Source organism: Hyla sarda, chromosome 9, assembly GCF_029499605.1.
Source record: "Hyla sarda isolate aHylSar1 chromosome 9, aHylSar1.hap1, whole genome shotgun sequence".
In the NCBI taxonomy this organism is placed as follows: Eukaryota; Metazoa; Chordata; class Amphibia; order Anura; family Hylidae; genus Hyla; species Hyla sarda.
In genome coordinates, this window is record NC_079197.1 from 13,792,273 (window position 1) to 13,812,471 (window position 20,199).

Sequence of the window (20,199 nt, forward strand, 5' to 3'; positions counted from 1 at the left end):
AGGAACAATATATTAAAGTTTAGTTTGGTGACAGGTTCTCTTTAACAGGTGGTAGACTACACGATCAGCCGCATTTCTTCTGTGGTTGCCTTGGTGGGACACCTCCTAACACTTCATATCATGATTTGCCCATTATGGTTAATGTCAGCATTCCCGATATAGGGAACACACTGTGCTTAATAATGAATGTTACTCATAATATTTGTCTCTGACTTGTATCTTTTCCTTTTTTGTACCATTCCCCGTCCCCATTGTCACCCCATTCTCACCTCACCTGTGTTTTGTCTCTGCTCTTTGTACTGCTTCTGTGGTTCTGTCCTCCCCTCCTCCTCTATCCCGCCTTTATGACCTAACTTTCCTCCTTTCTCCTGCCCTTCCCGGTCTGCCCTTCCTCCCACCACGCTGTCTGCCGCTGGTCTCCGTGATGCCGTTTGAAACCGCTTCACCTGTTTGTCTCTCATCAGCCGAGGAGCCGCGCTCCTTCCCCCCGGAACGGTTACCTGCCCGTATGTAGCCTTATTCTTTCACATGACCTGTGCCTGTATTGCTTTGCTGGTGTCTCAGCACCATTCAGATAGAGCTGTGTGCATTGTCTGGTCAATATGTTCCATTCGGCATTGGCTGTCAGATGTCTGGTTCATTTACTCAGCATTTATCATTGTGGTTTCATGGTGACTGTACCAAATAAGTGTCTAAATGATATCGCTCTTATCTATAAACCAATGATTTACAGCCATTTCTGACTAATATCACCAGGGCCGGTTCTGCCTAAAGGCAAAATAGGCAGCCGCCTAGAGCACCCTCTTGATGGGGGCGCCACTCTGCCCACTGCAAGAAAGTTAGTAGCCAGCATCCGAAGCACCCACCCAGCCAGCACCACCATCTCAACCCCTCCCCCCCACCCCCGGTACCATAATAATCTGCATTCTTTAGCCTCCTGAAGGAGCGCAGTGCCACCTCCGAGGCCAGACAGGCAGGTCCTGACATTGCGCGTGCCTCCATACATACGCCCCATGAAAAGGAGGTTTGCTACAGTGTGCCACCCCAGTAGTAAGGTGGGGCATGTCAAAGGGCGGAGCCAGTGGGCGGGGTCAAGAGGCGGCAATATTAGCTTTCGCCTAGGTTGGCAAAAATCCTTGCACCAGTCCTGAATATCACTAAAACATGGTCACAAGTTATCATCATCTTAGCAGTGGGCCAGGTGGAACATCCTCTCAACTCCTCTGAAAAGCTTTAAAGTGCCCATAAACCTTGTACCAAAGTCAGCCACTGGCGGGGCCACCGATGCCCAACCGGCAGTTATTACATGTGTATGCCCACCTTTATAAAGTCCCCAAAGGTTTTAGTGCAAGAGAGGGTCAATGCCAACCTAGTCAAGGAGAGTGGATTACCACAGAGGCTTAACTATGTTCTCACAGAGGAAGAGAACAACACAGAGTTCTTAAAAAAAGATGGTCCATTAAGAATATCTCGTGAAGACTGTAAGTATCTAGTAAAACAGAAGAGTATTGTAGAAGTTCTTTATTAGTTTCTTCTCCATCTGGCCCAGACTGCCTTGATGGCTTCTCCAAATGAATACATCATTTAGTTCTGCAGCATCTATAGGAATACAAATTTAGACTTGACACCAAACCTCTAAATTATCGAGACTTTAGAACTCTATATAAACTAAGATGCCCTGTCAGACTCCTGAATAAATGCTGACCCCAGGCCACCAAAATTATTTCAGACTCCAGACCAGAATCCTAAATGATGTCAGACCCCAGACCAGACCTCTAAATAGATATATCTACAGTCATGGCCGTAAATGTTGGCACCCCTGAAAGTTTTAAAGAAAATGAAGTATTTCTCACAGAAAAGGATTGCAGTAACACATGTTTTGCTATACACATGTTTATTCCCTTTGTGTGTATTAGAACTAAACCAAAAAAGGAGGGAAAAAAGCAAATTGGACATAATGTCACCAAACTCCAAAAATGGTCTGGACAAAATTATTGGTACCCTTTCAAAATTGTGGAAAAATAAGATTGTTTCAAGCATGTGATGCTCCTTTAAACTCACCTGGGGCAAGTAACAGGTGTGGGCAATATAAAAATCACACCTGAAAGCAGATAAAAGGAGAGAAGTTCACTTAGTCTTTGCATTGTGTGTCTGTGCCACACTAAGCATGGACAACAGAAAGAGGAGAAGAGAACTGTCTGAGGACTTGAGAACCAAAATTGTGGAAAAATATCAACAATCTCAAGGTCACATGTCCATCTCCAGAGATCTAGATTTGTCTTTGTCCACAGTGCGCAACATTATCAAGAAGTTTGCAACCCATGGCACTGTAGCTAATCTCCCTGGGCGTGGATGGAAGAGAAAAATTAATGAAAGGTCCGGATGGTGGATAAGCAGCCCCAAACAAGTTCCAAAGATATTAAAGCTGTCCTGCAGGCTCAGGGAGCATCAGTGTCAGCACAAACTATCCATCAACTTTTAAATGAAATGAAACGATATGGGGGAGACCCAGGAGGACCCCACTATGGAGGAGACCCAGGAGGACCCCACTGCTGACACAGAGACAGAAAAAAGCAAGACGACATTTTGCCAAAAGGAACTTGAGTAAGCAAAAATCCTTCTGGGAAAATGTCTTGTGGACAGATGAGACCAAGATAGAGCTTTTTGGTAAAGCAAATCATTCTACTGTTTACCGAAAACGGAATGAGGCCTACAAAGAAAAGAACACAGAACCTACAGTGAAATATGGTGGAGGTCAATGATGTTTTGGGTTGTTTTGCTGCCTCTGGCACTGGGGGCCTTGAATGTGTACAAGACATCATGAAATCTGAGGATTACCAACGGATTTTGGGTCGCACTGTACAGCTCAGTGTCAGAAAGCTGGGCTTGCGTTCGAGATCTTGGGACTTCCAGCAGGACAATGACCCCAAACATACGTCAAAAGAAATGGATGGCAACAAAGCAATGGAGAGTTCTGAAGGGGCAGCAATGAGTCCAGATCTAAATCCCATTGATCGCCTGTGGAGAGATCTTAAAATTACTGTTGGGAAAAGGCGCCTTCCAATAAGAGAGACCTGGAGCAGTTTACAAAGGAAGAGTGGTCCAACATTCCGGCTGAGAGGTGTAAGAAGCTTATTGATGGTTATAGGAAGCTACGGATTTCAGTTATTTTTTCCAAAGAGTGTGCAACCAAATATTAAGGTAAGGGTGTCAATAATTTTGTCCAGCCCATTTTTGGAGTTTGGTGACATTATGTTCAATTTGCTTTTTTTTCCTCCCTTTTTTGGTTTAGTTCCAATACACACAAAGGGAATAAACCTGTGTATAGCAAAACATGTGTTACAGCAATCCTTTTCTGTGAGAAATACTTCATTTTCTTGAAAAATGGCAGGGGTGCCAACATTTACTGCCATGACTGTATGTATAGACCCTGTAACAGACAAGAAAAAGTTTTCCTATTCACACTTCCCCCTCCTGTCTCCCGGGCTCTTCTTCAGCTCCTACGACATACGCCGGCATGTCAAGATGTTGTGCGTCACCTTGATCTAAGGAGGAGCCTGGATGCAAGTATTATCCACCATTATCGATTGGAATCATCCCATAGATAATGGCTGAATATAAAATAAAATGGTGCAATAGCAGATCATGGGCACTTTAGGTGGCCTTGGGCTTCTTGGGAAACTCAAACCCAATATGATAATCCTCCGCAGGGTGCAGGTAAACTCCTATAGTTACCACAAGCCGACGTTAGCTTTGGAATGTCAGAAATGTCATCCTCACAATGTACACTAAGCACGCGATTTCCTTTGTAAATAATCTATGTACATGACTATTGTACCTGGGATTACATGGGCGTCATCATGTTTTTCGGTGTTTTTGTTTTTTAAAAAAAATTAAGGATCTAGATGACAATATGTTAAAAACAACAGTGGGGTTTATGGGAATCTGTTTCCTTCCAAGAATGATGAATTCCATTGACATGAGGCAAATATTGAGTCTAAAGACAGATTCACTTTGAACTTCGGATATCTATGGAAACAAGTCTGTGTGCTTTACATGCATCTTCCTGGCATTGATGTGTGTGATCAGTATAAGGACTGTAGGATGACATATATCCTGGGGATTATGGGAAAGCAAAAATGGGACAGGGTTATGTAATGTTCCCTATTTTGTTTCCTGTGAATGATAGCTAGTAGGAAAATATTATATTTAGTGTTAAGATTCTGTAGTTGGAAGTAAAAAAAAAAAAATAATTTAAATATTTAAAAAACACCCTTTTATCTCCTTTTAACCCCTACCCCCCATTTTACCAGTCTTTCACCAAAAAAAAAACTTTTTTTAAATGGGTACTCTGGTGCTCTAGTGTTCTGAACATTTTGTTCAAAACGCTGGGAGCCGGAGGCCGTGATTGTGACGTCACGGCCATGCCCCCTGGTGCCGTCATGCCACGTCCCCTCCATTCATGTCTATGGGAGGGGGCGTGTCTGCCGACACGCCCCCTCCCATAGACATGAATGTAGGGGGCGTGGCATTATGTAATGAGGGGGCGTGGCCGAGACATCACGACCACTGCTGCAGGAACCCAGCGTTTGTTTAGAATGCCGGGTGCTGTAGGAGATTGTGGGGGGCCCCAGCAGCAGGACCCCAGTGATCAGACATCTTATCCCCTATCCTTTGGGTAGGGGATAAGATGTCTAGCAGCGGAGTACCCCTTTAAATTACAGTTGATCAATACTTGCAGAAAAGGTCCCTGTATATAGTTATAGGCCCCCTCTGTGCCCCCAAATAGGTGTAGGCCCCCCTCTCCTCTATGCCCCCTTATATAGTAGTAGATAGGTCGGCCCCCACAGACATATTGCCCCCAGCGGCCCAGTTCTACTGCACCGCTGCTTCATTGCTCCTCCAGTCCTGGGGCGGGACCTACTGCGGTAATTTAGTTACTGTCACAGTGCTGGCTCCAGGGTCCAGGCCAGGGTCCGACTCCGCTCCTTGGGGTGCAACATCACAAGTACTTTAAGATCAGGCAGCACGAGCCATGGTCACCCTAAGAACAGTGACCAGAGGCCGCTGATGCAGAAAAAAATCTGAATTGTCAATTTTGTCCCATTTTGTTTAAAAATATGGGAAAAAGAAAGAAAAAAAGACGTAACGGTCTCGAAATCTAAAAATATGATCAGCCCAATTTTAAGCAGTCAAACAATACTGTTTCACAATGAACCACTTACTTGAAAGACCGTTTGAGGTGATTGAGCTAAACAGTATTTTTAGGGATATTTACAGTATACACTTAGACCTACTGCTTTAGAGATGCGCACAACGCACAACTTGGGTTATGGTATAAAAAAAAATCACTTTTGCCCACTAGATGACAGGAGAGAGCTAGTCTGGCGTCCGTATACAATGCGTTGGTTATGTGCAGTGTAATGGGAGGATTCTGGGTAGATTCTCACAAAGAGAAATAAAGAATAAATAAAGAATAAATAAATAAATAAATAAAGAATAAAATAAATAAAGAATAAATAAAGAAATAAGACAAATAAAACATGTGAGAGTCAATACAACCAGTCTGTACTGTCTTTACTTTGTCTTATCAAAGCCTTAAAGGGGTACTCCACTGGAAAAAAAACATTTTTTAAATCAACTGGTGCCAGAAAGTTAAAAAATCTTAATCCTTCCAGTACTTGTAAGCTGCTGTTGTGATCCACAGGAAGTAATTTTCTTTTTGAATTTCCTTTTTGTCTGAGCACAGTGCTCTCTGCTGACACCTCTGTCCATTTTAAGAACTGTCCAGAGCAGGAGAGGTTTTCTATGGGGATTTGCTCCAACTCTGGACAGTTCCTAAAATGGACAGAGGTGTCTGCAGAGAGCGCTGTGGTCAGACAGAAAGAAAATTCAAAAAGAAAATAAATTCCTGTGGATTATACAGCAGCTGATAAGTACTGGAAGGATTATGATTTTTTAATTGAAGTAATTTATAAATCTGTTTAACTTTCTGGCACCAGTTGATTTAACAAAAAATGTTTTCCAGTGGAGTACCCCTTTAAAGGGGTACTTTGCCCCTTTAGACTTGCATTGAGTGGGCATGGTGTTAGGCCACGAGGGGGAGTGTCCATGACATCATGCCACCCGCTACCCGCACCCAGCGTTCAGAACAAAATGCTCCAAACTCTGGGACAGCGGAGTACCCCTTTAATTTATGTAAAATACAGTGTTCGGAGATAGGTAAGGTCAGATTGTTGTGGTTTGCTATTGTTTGTAACATATGAAGTTAATAGCGATATCGGCTTTCTTATTCCAGCCTATTACTGATAGTAGCCCCATGAAACGCTCGGTTTCCACCCTGGCTCCCACGCAACGTCCTCAGCTGTATGAGTATTCCTTAGAGAGGGTGCCCCATGAGCGCGGCCACCAGCACCACCATCGATGTCACCGGCGTAAGGATAGAAAGCAACAGTCAACAGAGAGATCTCCACCGAATGAGGACATAGGTAATGTATGATGGTCTCCTGATGTGTTATGGGTGATGGATCTGATATAGTTAATGATGACGTTGTAATTAACCTAGTTATGTCAGGTCTTCTATCTGAGAGCAGCATAGGATAGAGGGGAAGATTGGGCACAGAGAATTTTCTAGAATTTCATTTACTATATTCATGTACCTGTTACCAAAACGCAGAGACTGTGAGTCCTGAAACAATGACCCCCCAAAATACTCATAAAGAAAGCCTGTGATTCCTGCATTCCCGACTACTCATATAGAAAGCCTGTGAGTCCTACATCCCTGACTACTCATATAGAAAGACTGTGATTCCTGCATCCCCGACTACTCATATAGAAAGACTGTGAGTCCTGCATCCCCGACTACTCATGTAGAAAGCCTGTGAGTCCTGCATCCCCGACTACTCATATAGAAAGACTGTGAGTCCTGCATCCCCGACTACTCATATAGAAAGACTGTGAGTCCTGCATCCCTGACTACTCATATAGAAAGACTGTGAGTCCTACATCCCCAACTACTAATATGGAAAGCCTGTGAGTCCTGCATCCCCGACTACTCATATAGAAAGCCTGTGAGTCCTGCATCTCGACTACTCATATAGAAAGCCTGTGAGTCCTACATCCCTGACTACTCATATAGAAAGCCTGTGAGTCCTGCATCCCCGACTACTCATGTAGAAAGCCTGTGAGTCCTGCATCCCGACTACTCATATAGAAAGCCTGTGAGTCCTGCATCCCTGACTACTCATATAGAAAGCCTGTGAGTCCTGCATCCCTGACTACTCATATAGAAAGACTGTGAGTCCTACATCCCCAACTACTAATATGGAAAGCCTGTGAGTCCTGCATCCCCGACTACTCATATAGAAAGCCTGTGAGTCCTGCATCCCGACTACTCATATAGAAAGCCTGTGAGTCCTACATCCCTGACTACTCATATAGAAAGCCTGTGAGTCCTGCATCCCTGACTACTCATATAGAAAGCCTGTGAGTCCTGCATCCCCGACTACTAATATAGAAAGCCTGTGAGTCCTACATCCCCGACTACTCATGTAGAAAGCCTGTGAGTCCTACATCCCTGACTACTCATATAGAAAGCCTGTGAGTCCTACATCCATGACTACTCATATAGAAAGCCTGTGAGTCCTGCATCCCTGACTACTCATATAGAAAGCCTGTGAGTCCTGCATCCCCGACTACTAATATAAAAAGCCTGTGAGTCCTACATCCCTGACTACTCATATAGAAAGCCTGTGAGTCCTACATCCCCGACTACTAATATAGAAAGCCTGTGAGTCCTACATCCCCGACTACTCATATAGAAAGCCTGTGAGTCCTGCATCCCCGACTACTCATATAGAAAGCCTGTGAGTCCTGCACCCCCAGCTGACACAATAATACCCCCTGTATACAGACTCGTACAGTAAAAGCTGTCAGTAATGACTATGTAGTTGGGGGACATAAGTCACAAATGATAGAGAATATGACGTTCTCTGTCTTCTGTGTCCCTGTGTATATGCGATTTCTATGCCTTGTCAGAGGTAACATCAGGCCTTGTGGTTCACGGTTACAGAGTCTGCACCTAGAGAGCGGAGGCAAGAAAGAGGAAGGTCCCAGGAACGAAAACAACAGCCTCCATCTTCATCAGAGAAACAGCGCTTTTACTCATGTGACCGATACGGCAGCCGGGATTCGGGTCACCCCCGTCATTCTGATCACAGTCGAGCCACATCGCCCAGCTCTGGACAGGAGCACTCAACACATAGACAGGTGAGGTTCAAGAAGGGATGACAAATCCTAATCTGCCACTTAGGCCAGTGTTTCCCAACCAGGGTGCCTCCAGCTGTTGCAAAACTACAACCCCCAGCATGCCCGGACAGCCGTAGGCTGTCCGGGCATGCTGGGAGTTGTAGTTTTACAACAGCTGGAGGCACCCTTGTTGGGAAACACTAACTCATGCAATGAATCCTGATCACTCCCGATTACTCCAGTACAACACTGTGTCCTTTCAGCACCTTTGACCATAGGCCTTTGGTGTTTTATGTTATTGTGTTGTGCACATGTCTTTATAGGGCATGTGGCTCCCATGTGTCTACTTACAGGTTTATGTCATTGATGTGTGCACATATGTGTTGCTTTCTTTTTATACGATGGTTAAAGAAGCACTCCGTGATTTTTTATTTTATTTTTTACATTTTTTTTTGCTTATATAGAGCAGCATAGGCTATTTTTAGAGAATAACAGAGGTTCTTGAGTACATCTTCTGCTTACCTGTTTTAGCGGATGTGGCAGGCATACGTTTTGAGCCATGTTTGTTTCCGATTCAGAGCAAAACTGAAACTGCCTACATTTCCCATGAATCCCCTAGCTTTACAAAGAGAGGGGGGTTGGTTCAATTCACCGAACCTAATCACAACCAGAAACAGCTGAGTTGGTGTCAGTTCGCACCATGTGACTGTTCATGCATGACTTTACATGCAGAATTGTCACTGTATCTTTCACGGATTTTTACTGCATATGTGCTGCTTTTGCCGTAATTGCCGAAAAATCATGGCAAAAAGAGATTTGTACAGTTGCGGTAAAATATCACCATTTTTGCCAAAATGTTGGGAAAATTACTGCAAGAACTGAGAGATTTCAGTAAAAAATAAATAAATACAATGCAATGTGTGAAAACAGTCTTGGGGGGGGGGGGGAGCTAGCAGTATACAGATAGAGTTGGAGGGGAGGGGTCTGGAAGCTAGCAGTATACAGATATAGCTAGAGGGGAGGGGTCTGGGAGCTAGCAGTATACAGATAGAGCTGGAGGGGAGGGGTCTGGGAGCTAGCAGTATACAGATAGAGCTGGAGGGGAGGGGTTTGGGAGCTAGCAGTATACAGATAGAGCTGGAGGGGAGGGGTTTGGGAGCTAGCAGGAGGGATCTGATGAATTATGACCTCATCCTGTAGTTTACAGGAAGTCAGCTGACCAAGGACAAACCACTTTCTCTGACACACATTAAGCATGGTAGGTCAGACTTGTGATCACATGACCCTGTTACAGTAATAACACACATAGATGTAGCGGGTGTACTGGAATTAAACAAATGGTGCTGTACGACTAGTGATGTGATGTGCATGAAATGGGCAAACAAGAATAAAATCCTTGGAGTGCTTCTTTAAATGCTTTGGTAATCTCCTGGTTAAAGTTCAAAATGTTTTAGCAGCCACTCACAACACAAGGGGTTAAACTCACTTTACCAATTCCCCGGCCTTCATGTTCTGACACTTCCTGGGTTGCCCATATGCATCTACCTTGTAGGCATATTGACCCAGACATGCAGCCAATCACTGGCAGTAGCAGGTAACCACTGCAGCAGTATACAGATAAAGCTGGAGGGGAGGTGTATAACTACCATATATCCTAATCCTATAGAGATAGCAGCAGTATACAGATAGAGCTGGAAGGGAGGGGTACAACTACTATATATATCCTAATCCCATAGAGATAGCAGCAGTATACAGATAGAGCTGGAGGGGTGGTGTATAACTACCATATATCCTAATCCCATAGAGATAGCAGCAGTATACAGATAGAGCTGGAGGGGAGGTGTATGACTACTATATATCCTGATCCCATAGAGATAGCAGCAGTATACAGATAGAGCTGGAGGGGAAATTAATAACTACTATATTTCAGTGTTTCCCAGCAAGTGTACATCCAGCTTCAAACTACAACTCCTAGCATGCCTGGACAGCCTTTGGCCATATAGATAATAAGTGTCACTATATAGGAGACAACCAGAACTGAGAACAGATAGTCCGGCACTACCGATGCACAATCCAACATAAAACTGAACAGGTGGAGGAAGTCTTCAATAGCTGTACAATTAGTGGTGCTCTGGCAGCCAACAACAGGTAACTTCAACAAGTAAATGAAAAATAGAAATGTCCGGCACTCACCATAATTCTTCAGCTTCTTCTTTATTAGAAATAGATACTCACATAATACAAAGGGGATAGATGCAAACAAGGGGGGTACCACAAGGCTACAGCAGCTGTTTTGTACCTCTTAGTGCTTCATCTGGCCAGACGAAGCACTAAGAGGTGTGAAACGGCTGTTGTAGCCTTCTGGTACCCCCCTGTTTGCGTCTATCCCCTTTGTATTATGTGAGTATCTATTTCTAAAGAAGAAGCTGAAGAATTATGGTGAGTGCCGGCTATTTCTATTTTTCATTTACTTGTTGAAGTCACTATATAAAATCTTGATTTTACCTGAGGAATATGAGGAAGATTTATTAAAACCTGTGTAGAGGATGAGCGGTGCAGTTGCCCATAGCAACCAGATTGCTGCTTTCATCTTCTAAAAGGCCTCTTAAAAATAGAGGAAGCGATCTGATTGGTTGCTATGGGCAACTGCACCGCTTCTCCTCTACACTAGTTTTGAGTAATCTCCCCCATCTGTGATTTTCATGAGGAGGTCCGGGATGAGCGATGTAGATGTGGTAGAACACACGGGGTTATGTAATTCATGGTCCGATCACCCACAGACACCTATAGTACTGTATGTTTTCTAAAGCTGTGGGCTCAGAGTTGTGTCTTATGCTTCACTAAATTCTCCTTTATTTTTCTCTTTTTTTGTTTTTTTTATCTCACACCATTACCTTTTTTATTTTTTCTATTTGGTGTCTCTGTCTGCCTTTCTTCATGTGCTTTGTGGGCTTCCTCATGTCTGACGCCTTTGTTTTCCAATGTCGTCTGCTGCCTTGTATGATGATTACCCCCATTGTTCCTTCTGTCTTGTGGTGTCTTCTTGACTCGTCCTTCTGTTTTGTGTTTCCATTATGTGTTCCTGTGCTGTTTTGATGTGCTTTCTCACCCTTTCACTCTAGGGCAGCGGTTCGGCCAATGGGAGTCCACGTTTGACCAGCTCCGGTGCTAGCACCCCATGCCGAGCAGTCCGGAGACAACTGCCCCAGACTCCTCTCACTCCTCGGCCCAATGTAAACTACCGGACAGCTCACTCCTCCCCTGTGCACTTTGGTGGACCAAGTTACTCTCCCGGGAGACTCAGCCGGGGCTTATCAGAGCACAATACTTTGCTGTACAGCGACTCTTCAAGCCCCTCTGCTTGCACAGTCACACGCATCGGCTCTGATCCCTACCTAGGGCCACGACAAGATTCCGACAGCTACTGCCCACTGCCTGAGGACACATTAACCTTTGAGGAGGCATTGGCTAGCAACTCTGGACGTTCCTCTCGGACTTCCTATGTGTCCTCCCTCACTTCCCATTCCCACCAGCTCTGCAGGGTTCCCAATGGCTATCACTATGCCTTAGGGCTCAATACAGGGTCTGGCTCAGCGCCCAGAGTACGAAGTTACTACCATGAAGCAGACGAGGATGACTGGTGCTAGCACAGGGACCCAAGACACGATCCCACTCCCAACCCCGCTTCCGAGGAAAGCGTTAGTCAGTGAAGCCCGGGGGGATGGAGTTGGGCCACTTGTTTGAGTAACAACTGATGAGTTTTATCATCAGCTGGCAGATCGCCGTGACATCAGGGCATGTCACAGGAGAGCAGCGGCAGCCATCTTAGGGAACCTAAAACCATGGATAAACAGGAACAAATTTAAGGAAGAAACAAGGAAAGGGCAGGGACTCCAGAGCAGGTCTCCGTCAAAACTTGTTCTGGCATTGTAATTATGAGTCTTCCTTTTGGGGAGCGTTATGCCTATTTTGTAGTACATTGGAATACCAGAAGTATGAGGAAGCTGGAAGCATGGAGGACAGAGATGTGAAAGAAAGAGCATCAGGATGAGGACCACAGAGTATTGAGGTTGTTTTTTTTAAATTATTTATATAGACTTAAAGGATACAAAGGAGTGATTGTCCAACCCTTCATCTTCCTACGTCATCCTCCAAGAGTTCACCGGAAGTTACAGCTCACTCACTCAACATCTCATCCTCCAACTTTTTTTCAATTCTGAACCTCCTCACCAGTTTACCGCTCCACTTGAGTGGAGGACCACATGAGCTACTCCGAAAGTTCCACTTACATCAGTAGCCATGACCCAATACGGTGTACGGTTTTGTACTTATTTGTAAACCTCTACTTTTTCTTGCTCTCTAAACCAGTGGTGACCCCACAGTAGACATTTTTTTATGCAAGAGAGTTGGTATTTCAAGCATGAAATGTATAGCGGAAAAAAAAAATCCGAAGCATCATCCATCGGTTGGAGACACCATAATAGATGATAAAGCTGTAATGCCACACCCAGGGTAAATGGCATGCCAAATCTAACCAGGAACCACAACACGTGTACCCTGTGTCTGGTGATAACAGTAGTCTTTACATTATGGGAATTTGGTGATACCTGAGTGACAGTCACTCGACTGCTAGAAAAGGAACGTTTAGAGAAGCGTTTGAGAAGTTTGTGTTTGTATGTCTGTGTGTACGCTGCTGAAATGTCATTTTTACCAGTGCGAGGGGTGTCCCCATCACATACACGAAAAAAAAAAAGTTGGGGAGCTCCATGGGCACATTATCTGTTCACTGTCCTGAATCTCACCAGTAAGCCTTTCCTATCCTCAGCATAGCCTAGATTATGGTAATGCACAGGTCTGAGCATGCATGTTATTGGTTAGTGTGTTACTTTGCACATGATTTGGTCAACAAAGTTGCACTAATGTGTGTTCTTAAAAATTTTATTACTTTTTTTAAATGTATTTGAAAAAAAAAACTTGTACAGGGAACCTTGCTCCATTACCGATTGAGAGACGCTCGTTCCCTAAGTCTTCATATCTGTCTGTATCATGTACCGTCAACTATAATGGTCACGTTTTGCACTGGTCAACCCCTTGAAGACGGCATCTCACACGACAGTCTATATTTCCTCCTCATTTTCTATCTTCATAGCACCCAGTGCTACAGATGATTGTACAACTTGTCTGCAGAGCTTAGCGTTTTTTTCTGGCTGAGCGTTTTTCCTTCCTGTGCCATACAATCCTAGAGGCAACGTGTTCATTGTCCTAGTGCCAAATGCGTTGCATCAGGTGGAACTGCAGGCGACACTGTGCCAATCTTTCAAAGCCCAGTGTGCACCACGATCATCACGTTCATCAACGCTTGAGCCGGTGTGTAACCTGTCCTATGGCAATAAGGCACTCTGAGTCGGGGCAGATCAAATGCTGATAGCGCTATGTGGCCTTTTTTTATTCACATGTAGCATATATTCCAAATGGAAAGCACAACACGATAGAGATATACGGAGGGCACGACATTGGGTAACATTGTATCTATTCTGTGCATATTATATTACATATTTTAAGGGCAAAGCTGAATTTCCAAAGACATTTCCAGGCAGGATATGGGTGGCACCGAGAGAGAAAATTTAAGATTTCATATCTGGTAGAACGGACCTAGGGGACCACGTGAAGCCTCACTTTACTTCACCAAGTTGAAGGCCAGAGGCCGCAGGTTCCTGAGTAAGTTCTACGATATATTTTTGCAGGATTTCGTTGTTATAGATTGGTTTACAGATACGTTATAGTTATGTCGAGACGCCTTGAGAGAAGATTATATTTACATATACTAGATTTCTATCTAGCACAATATATACTACAAAAGTCAGACTCGGGTTCAGGAGAGTGAGACTATATGTTCTATAGGAGATGTAAAGGGGGTGATCACCATTTACCATGTGACATTTCAGGCGTGAACGTTACACAGTTGCAAAAAGTCACACTCTATTTCATTTCATTGCTAAGTGCCTACATTTTACGGATATTTGTCTTGTGAAAAGGGCGACTTTTTATTTTATTTCAGTGTATGAACATGTCATCTCATCTACCCTTAGAATAGAGTTAATTACATGAAAAAAAATACAGTATCTGTATAAATTATCACTCTCTAAATCTCTAATGTGGTTTCCAACCAAGGACTTGCCCAGTTGTTGCAAAACTATAAAACTCAGCATGCCGGCTGTAGGGACAAGATGGGAGTTGTGGTTTCACAACCAATGGAGAGCCACAGGCTGGAGATGACTGCTCAAGATATTTAGAGTCTATTTGGGCAATCCCATTTTGGTAGAAGGGTTCCCTGATGATATGTAGGTAGGTTGTCCTGTAACAGGTGTTTGATTCCCCTTCAGCACTCCTAGAGGTGAAAAGAAGAATTACAAGGATCACTTTGAAATCAATGGACTGTCCATGTTAAGCATGAATATGTCCAGTATGCTAGAGATAGAGAGATGATCTTTGTAGGCTTCCTAACTGGGAGACTCCATTCTATCACCTCTAATATTTGCATTCAAAAATTGGGTTTCTAAACCAGGCAACCCTATTTACACGCCTACTTAAAAATAACCGTAACTACCACAAGTTGAAGGGATTGTGCACAAACAGTAGGCAGCTAGACTGCAATCCCCTCTCTGTTCCAATAGACCAGTGGTACCTAAACCAGGTTGTCCGGTAGCAGATGTTCAATTCCCCCACAGCACCCCCAGAGGTGAAAAGAAGCATTACACAGATCACTTTGAAATCAATTTGCTGTCTATGTTATGCATGGATATGTCTTGTGTTAGAGAGAGATGATCTTTATAGCTATCCTTACTGGGAGACCACATTCTATTACCTAATATGGCATTCAAAAATTGGTTTGATAAACGAGGCAACCCCTCTCAGATGCCTCCTTAAAAATAACCATAACAACTACCACAAGTTGAAGACCACTGGGATTAGACCCTTGAGATGAGACTTTAGGTTTTCTCCTAATGTTTACATCACTTATAGACTCCTCTATGTCAGTCCCTATTACCTACACCCCGGTTTGAAGTTTTTTAATCACTGTAAAGTTTCATGGTCGCCGGACTTCCATCTTGTTTCTCTGGTTTTCAACGCTGGAGATCACATATTTATATCAACGTATATTTGTATTTTAACTATAGTGGGGGTGGGAGGGGGGTGCAGAAACACATTGTCTGTTCTATGGAGTACATACATCAGCAACGTGTCAGTACATTTCACCATATCTCTTTTTTGGGAATGCTCAGACATAACGGTGTCGGAAGATTACCCCCCAGCATTTCATTATCAACATATTTGCATGTCTATAGTAACTCATGTAACCTGGAAAGGGCTTATGGGCATCAGTTGCATAAAGTGCAAATTGTTGTCTAATATACAGGATTAATATTATAATTGTTATTATTATTTGCAGTGTTAGGAATTAAGAAGAAGGATTATTTTTTGTAATATAGAGATGAGAATAGATGTAAATATATATTTGAGAGCCCATGCTCTCTACTGGCTGCGTGAACACCAATCCCCTTCTCCACTCTTGAACCCAATGGCATGTGTAGAAGAAAAGGGGTGTTTCCTATAAAAAGATCAAAGTGGGTCCCCCATTTTGGTGCCAACCAAGATAGGTGGGTTGGGTGTTTGTTTTCTTGGTCCTATTCCCCATCCTGCTTGCTTATCATGCACTTCTTCTATAGAGTCCTGCACAGTTTCTCGCCAACAAGTAGCAAAAGGAATGGTTCTATCCAGGGGCAAGCCCTCTACTAGGGGCCCATTTCAAAAGCGTGGGCTGCCTCCACCATACACACACCCCGATGACAGAGGAAACATTTGTAAGAGCCAATGAGGGTTGAGTTATTACGTCATTCCAGTGGTTATTCTGTTCCTCTTGGCTGAGACCCTTAGTCCCTTTTGGCCGAGATTCTTGGTCCCACTTGGCCAAGACTCTTAGTCCCTCTTGGCCCAGAACATTGTTCTTCTTGGCCTAGACTATTAGTCCCTCTTGGCTGAGACCCTTAGTCCCTTTTGGCCGAGATTCTTGGTCCCACTTGGCCAAGACTCTTAGTCCCTCTTGGCCCAGAACATTGTTCTTCTTGGCCTAGACTATTAGTCCCTCTTGGCTGAGAAAGCTGATCAAAATGAACACAGGAGAGACCATACAATAAAAGCCAGTTCCACCAGTTGGGTCTACAAGTCTTGCATTTAGAAGAAAGATTTTTAGGGAACCAACAAGGGCTGAGTTATTTATGTAATTCCAGTGGTTATTCTGTCCCACTTGGCCAAGACTCTTGTTCCCTCTTGGCCGAGGCTCTAGGTTCCACTTGGTCGAGACTGTTGACCCCTCTTGACTGAGAAAGTTGATCAAAATTAACGCAGGAGACAACATACAATTAAGGCCAATTCTACTACATGCCTAGTGTTTATTGGTGTCAGTCTCAATTTAGGCGGGCTGTCGGAGGAGCCAGCCCTGTACTACAGACAAAATCCAAAGCTCCCTTTATAAAAGATGGTGCCTCTGCATGCAGAAAAAAGAAGCGTATTCTCCCCTTCTGGGCTATGCAAGAATCGAATCAGCGGACGCCAAGAAATTCACCTTTTTCATCCAACGCTGTAAGCTTTGTTCATTGGACTTTACCATTTCAGGGCTTACAGCTAACTGCGACCAAATCTTTTTTAATAATTTTTGTTTGTTTGTTTTTTTTGTTTTGTTCCCTAAGATCAAGGTAAAAACAGGCACAACTTTCACATTTTCAAAAAATATATATAATAAAAAGAATTTAAAAAAAACTTTTAAAACAATTCATAAACATATATTTAAAGAGAAAAAAAAAACTTTTTGTGCTTGCAGCATGAAAATGTCACTCACCCTGCAAGGAATTGGTACGTGTTGTTTTATATGCTGGAATATACGGCCTTTGCCCTCCATCCATTACACTCACACACCTGGTCCTTACTCTCCTTGTTGGGCAGTAAAATAAAAAATTGTTTTTCAGTGGTGTATGTGAGGCGTTGAGCATGATGGGGAGGAGGGGTCGGGGGGGGGGGGGGTTAATGAGACTCTTGTTTAGGCTGTGCTTAAGGCATAGCTGTCAACTTGGCCTATGATATTGGAAGGCGAGACATTAATAGGGGAAGGGCCGAGGTCGATAATGGGTAAAACAGATGGACTTACCCATTAGGTTGAAGCACAGTTACTATATCTTACAATGCACGCACTTTAGTAAAAATCTTATCTGTTGTAGGAGAACCTCTCTCTTTTTTAAATATCATATCCGACTCTAAACCGATACTTTGGGTGACATATACAATATGCTATGCAGAGCTTTTTAAAAAATAAAAATCAAAAAAACTAAAAAAAAAAGAAAGAAATAACAATTGCCGGCATATTTTCCATCAACCTTCCTGCTCTATCGTTGCATCCAAAATAATTTTTTGCGCTTGCTTGGAGGTCTTCACAATTTCAATTTGAGCTGGCAGCTAGGTATAGAGGTACGTTGACCAGATGGGGGGAAAAGGCATCGAGATGCAGGTCAACAGAGCATTTGAGGATATTTTTGCAAAAAATTTGGCAGCCCAAATTTGTTTCACTTTTGTGTATTCTCGGCTCCTCCGGTCTCTGAGATCTTGGGTTGAATGTATGTGTCTCCTTATGATGTAGGGTCCTTCCAGTCCATCGGGTGGGTAAGATCTTGTCGGGAATGACATTAGATGGCTATGGCTCCTGGTTCCACCATAATGGAGGTCTTTTGGGGCCATCTAACTCTAGTTTGTCATAGTTTCCTATTTCTTCTAAAGTAAAATTGCCCTCCTTGCAGAACTTCCTGTAAGACTCTTTTGTTTTTTTAAGTACGGGAGTGTTGGAGATAGGTTTGCACTGATTCCTCTATTGCCCTACAGACAGAAGATCAAATATCGTACTGTTATAGTGTTTGTATATAAGTTGGACTACTTTGCAGTGGGATAAACCAGCATCATGGGTGGCATTGACCGACTCCCCCCCCCCCCCCCCCCCCCACCTCGCTGCTGGAAATGGCTGGCGTAGTTGTCTTTTTTTGTTGACTTGGGCAAAGACATCAGCCATTTTGGACAATGCACCCCACTGGAAAGGGACTAACTTCTTCGTGAGCTGTTGCCACTTAATAAATAAAAAGAAAAATTCCTCCACTTAATTGTTTGCATCCCAAACCAGACTGATCTGGCCGTACCTTGCATAATTAATGTTTGCATGTGATCTATATACATATTAAATTATAAAAAAAAAAAAATACAAAAAAAATCGACAAAAAACAAACAAACCATTACTTGCATGGAAAAATGCTAAACATCTCTTCGTACTCTTTTTGATACGATGTACTCATCTGTTGTTTATTTTTATTTATATTTGATAATAATTGGGGGTTTGTTGCAAAAATTTCTATGAAAAGAAAAAGAAAAAATGTTTTGAAAAAATTGGACACAGTTTTTTTTTTTTCCCCTTTCAATACACCTAGACGTTGAATAGTCTGTTGTCTGAATCATAACTTATCAGCCCAGACACCGGATTGTGCGATTGATTCTACAATTACCAATTTTGTAAGAAACAAAAAGTCCTTGAACTTAAATAAAACTTGGCAAATAAGAAGATCTGGTGTCTTGTCTATGGCATTGCTTTGTCTGTTACTCAGAGAATTTGGGTATAAAGGGGAGGAGGATTGATCGTTTTCAGCTATTTTATTCTGCTTTCAGAATATGGGGCAATTGTTTTTGCCTTTTTTGCATTTTACAATCAGAAATTGAGTGGGGTGAAATGGCATATATATAGAGAATCTATGTATGTATATGTATATATGTGTTCCAGAATAACTTACAAATGGCTGGAGATTTTTTGATTAAAGGGGTTACCCAAAATAAGGTGACTTTAGTCATTTAGTGTCATACAGTAATGGACATCCTTACCAAGGATCTGTGCTTGTGTTGGTGGTAAATGGCCGTGTCCTGTGTCCCCCATCACTCTGCTGGCTTGTTTATAGGAACTGGCTACATCCTGTTTCTGTGTCCACCCTCAGTCTACAACCCCAAGGATCCTTTATTGTTTCAAGGTGGGCAGTGACTTATTTCACTCTGACACATCGGTCACCGTGCCCATGGCAGCACAGCCACGCTTCCTTTGCACATGACATGTCGGACATCACCTGACACACAAGCTGTGGAGAATGTGTGATGATGAATAAATGCACATGTGGTCCAGTAACGTCATCAGGGGGTGGCTTCACAGACAACAGATGAAGCAGCCCAGCCCCCTTTCAGCCCCTGACTTGTGATGTACTGTCTCAGGCCGCACAGCAAGCTGGGAAAGGTTCGAGACAACAATCATTTTTTTGTTAGGCTGCAAAAAATGAACTTCCAGAGAAAAGAAAAACAAAGAAATTCAATACCAGCCGCCAAACACAGGTAAGTGAAGTATATTAGTAACTAGACTAACTTTGCTGCCCCTGTCCAACATTCAAAGGACCAAAAATATCGGAATACCCCTTTACACTAGGTAAACCTCTTTGTACCGGGAGTCCCAAGCAAGTATATAGGACTTCTTGTACATCTCCCGATAACATTTCTCTCGGGCTTCAGAGATTGCCTGGGAGTTTTAAACATCCTGCCACTGGACCAATATCATGGTAAAGTATGATTTAACTGTCTGGCAGGCAGAGAATAGTTAGTGTGGGGGCAGGGATAAGGGATGGGGCAGTTGGGGGAGAGATTTATTGCGGGCTGAAAGAAAAGTGAGTAAGGGGTGAGAAGACGTCAGTGCGGGGGCAGGGATAGGTCAAGGCAGTATGCGTGCCACCCAGCTTTCCCAGTCTCCCAAAGAGATCCAATATGGCTGCTTTACCAGACAAAAATTCTCTTCAGGAGACTAGGAAAGCTGGATGGTGCACAATACACAGT

At 43.3% G+C, this 20,199-nt stretch overlaps 1 protein-coding gene across 7 annotated transcripts in view; it reads left to right on the plus strand.

Annotated features, from left to right (window-relative positions):
• The window catches only part of CACNA1B (calcium voltage-gated channel subunit alpha1 B), a 324,413-nt gene extending 305,860 nt beyond the window's left edge, over positions 1 to 18,553 (plus strand). For 5 of the 7 annotated variants that reach the window (XM_056539457.1, XM_056539456.1, XM_056539458.1 and 2 more), the window contains 4 exons: positions 465 to 506; positions 6,299 to 6,488; positions 8,072 to 8,268; positions 11,370 to 18,553. In XM_056539457.1, the coding sequence (XP_056395432.1) occupies positions 465 to 506; positions 6,299 to 6,488; positions 8,072 to 8,268; positions 11,370 to 11,894 (954 nt within the window). In that variant the 3' untranslated portion in view covers positions 11,895 to 18,553. The remainder of the gene's footprint in view (positions 1 to 464; positions 507 to 6,298; positions 6,489 to 8,071; positions 8,269 to 11,369) is intronic. The other 2 variants (XM_056539461.1, XM_056539460.1) reach the window with 2 other exon arrangements.
• The last annotated feature ends 1,646 nt before the right edge of the window (positions 18,554 to 20,199 follow it).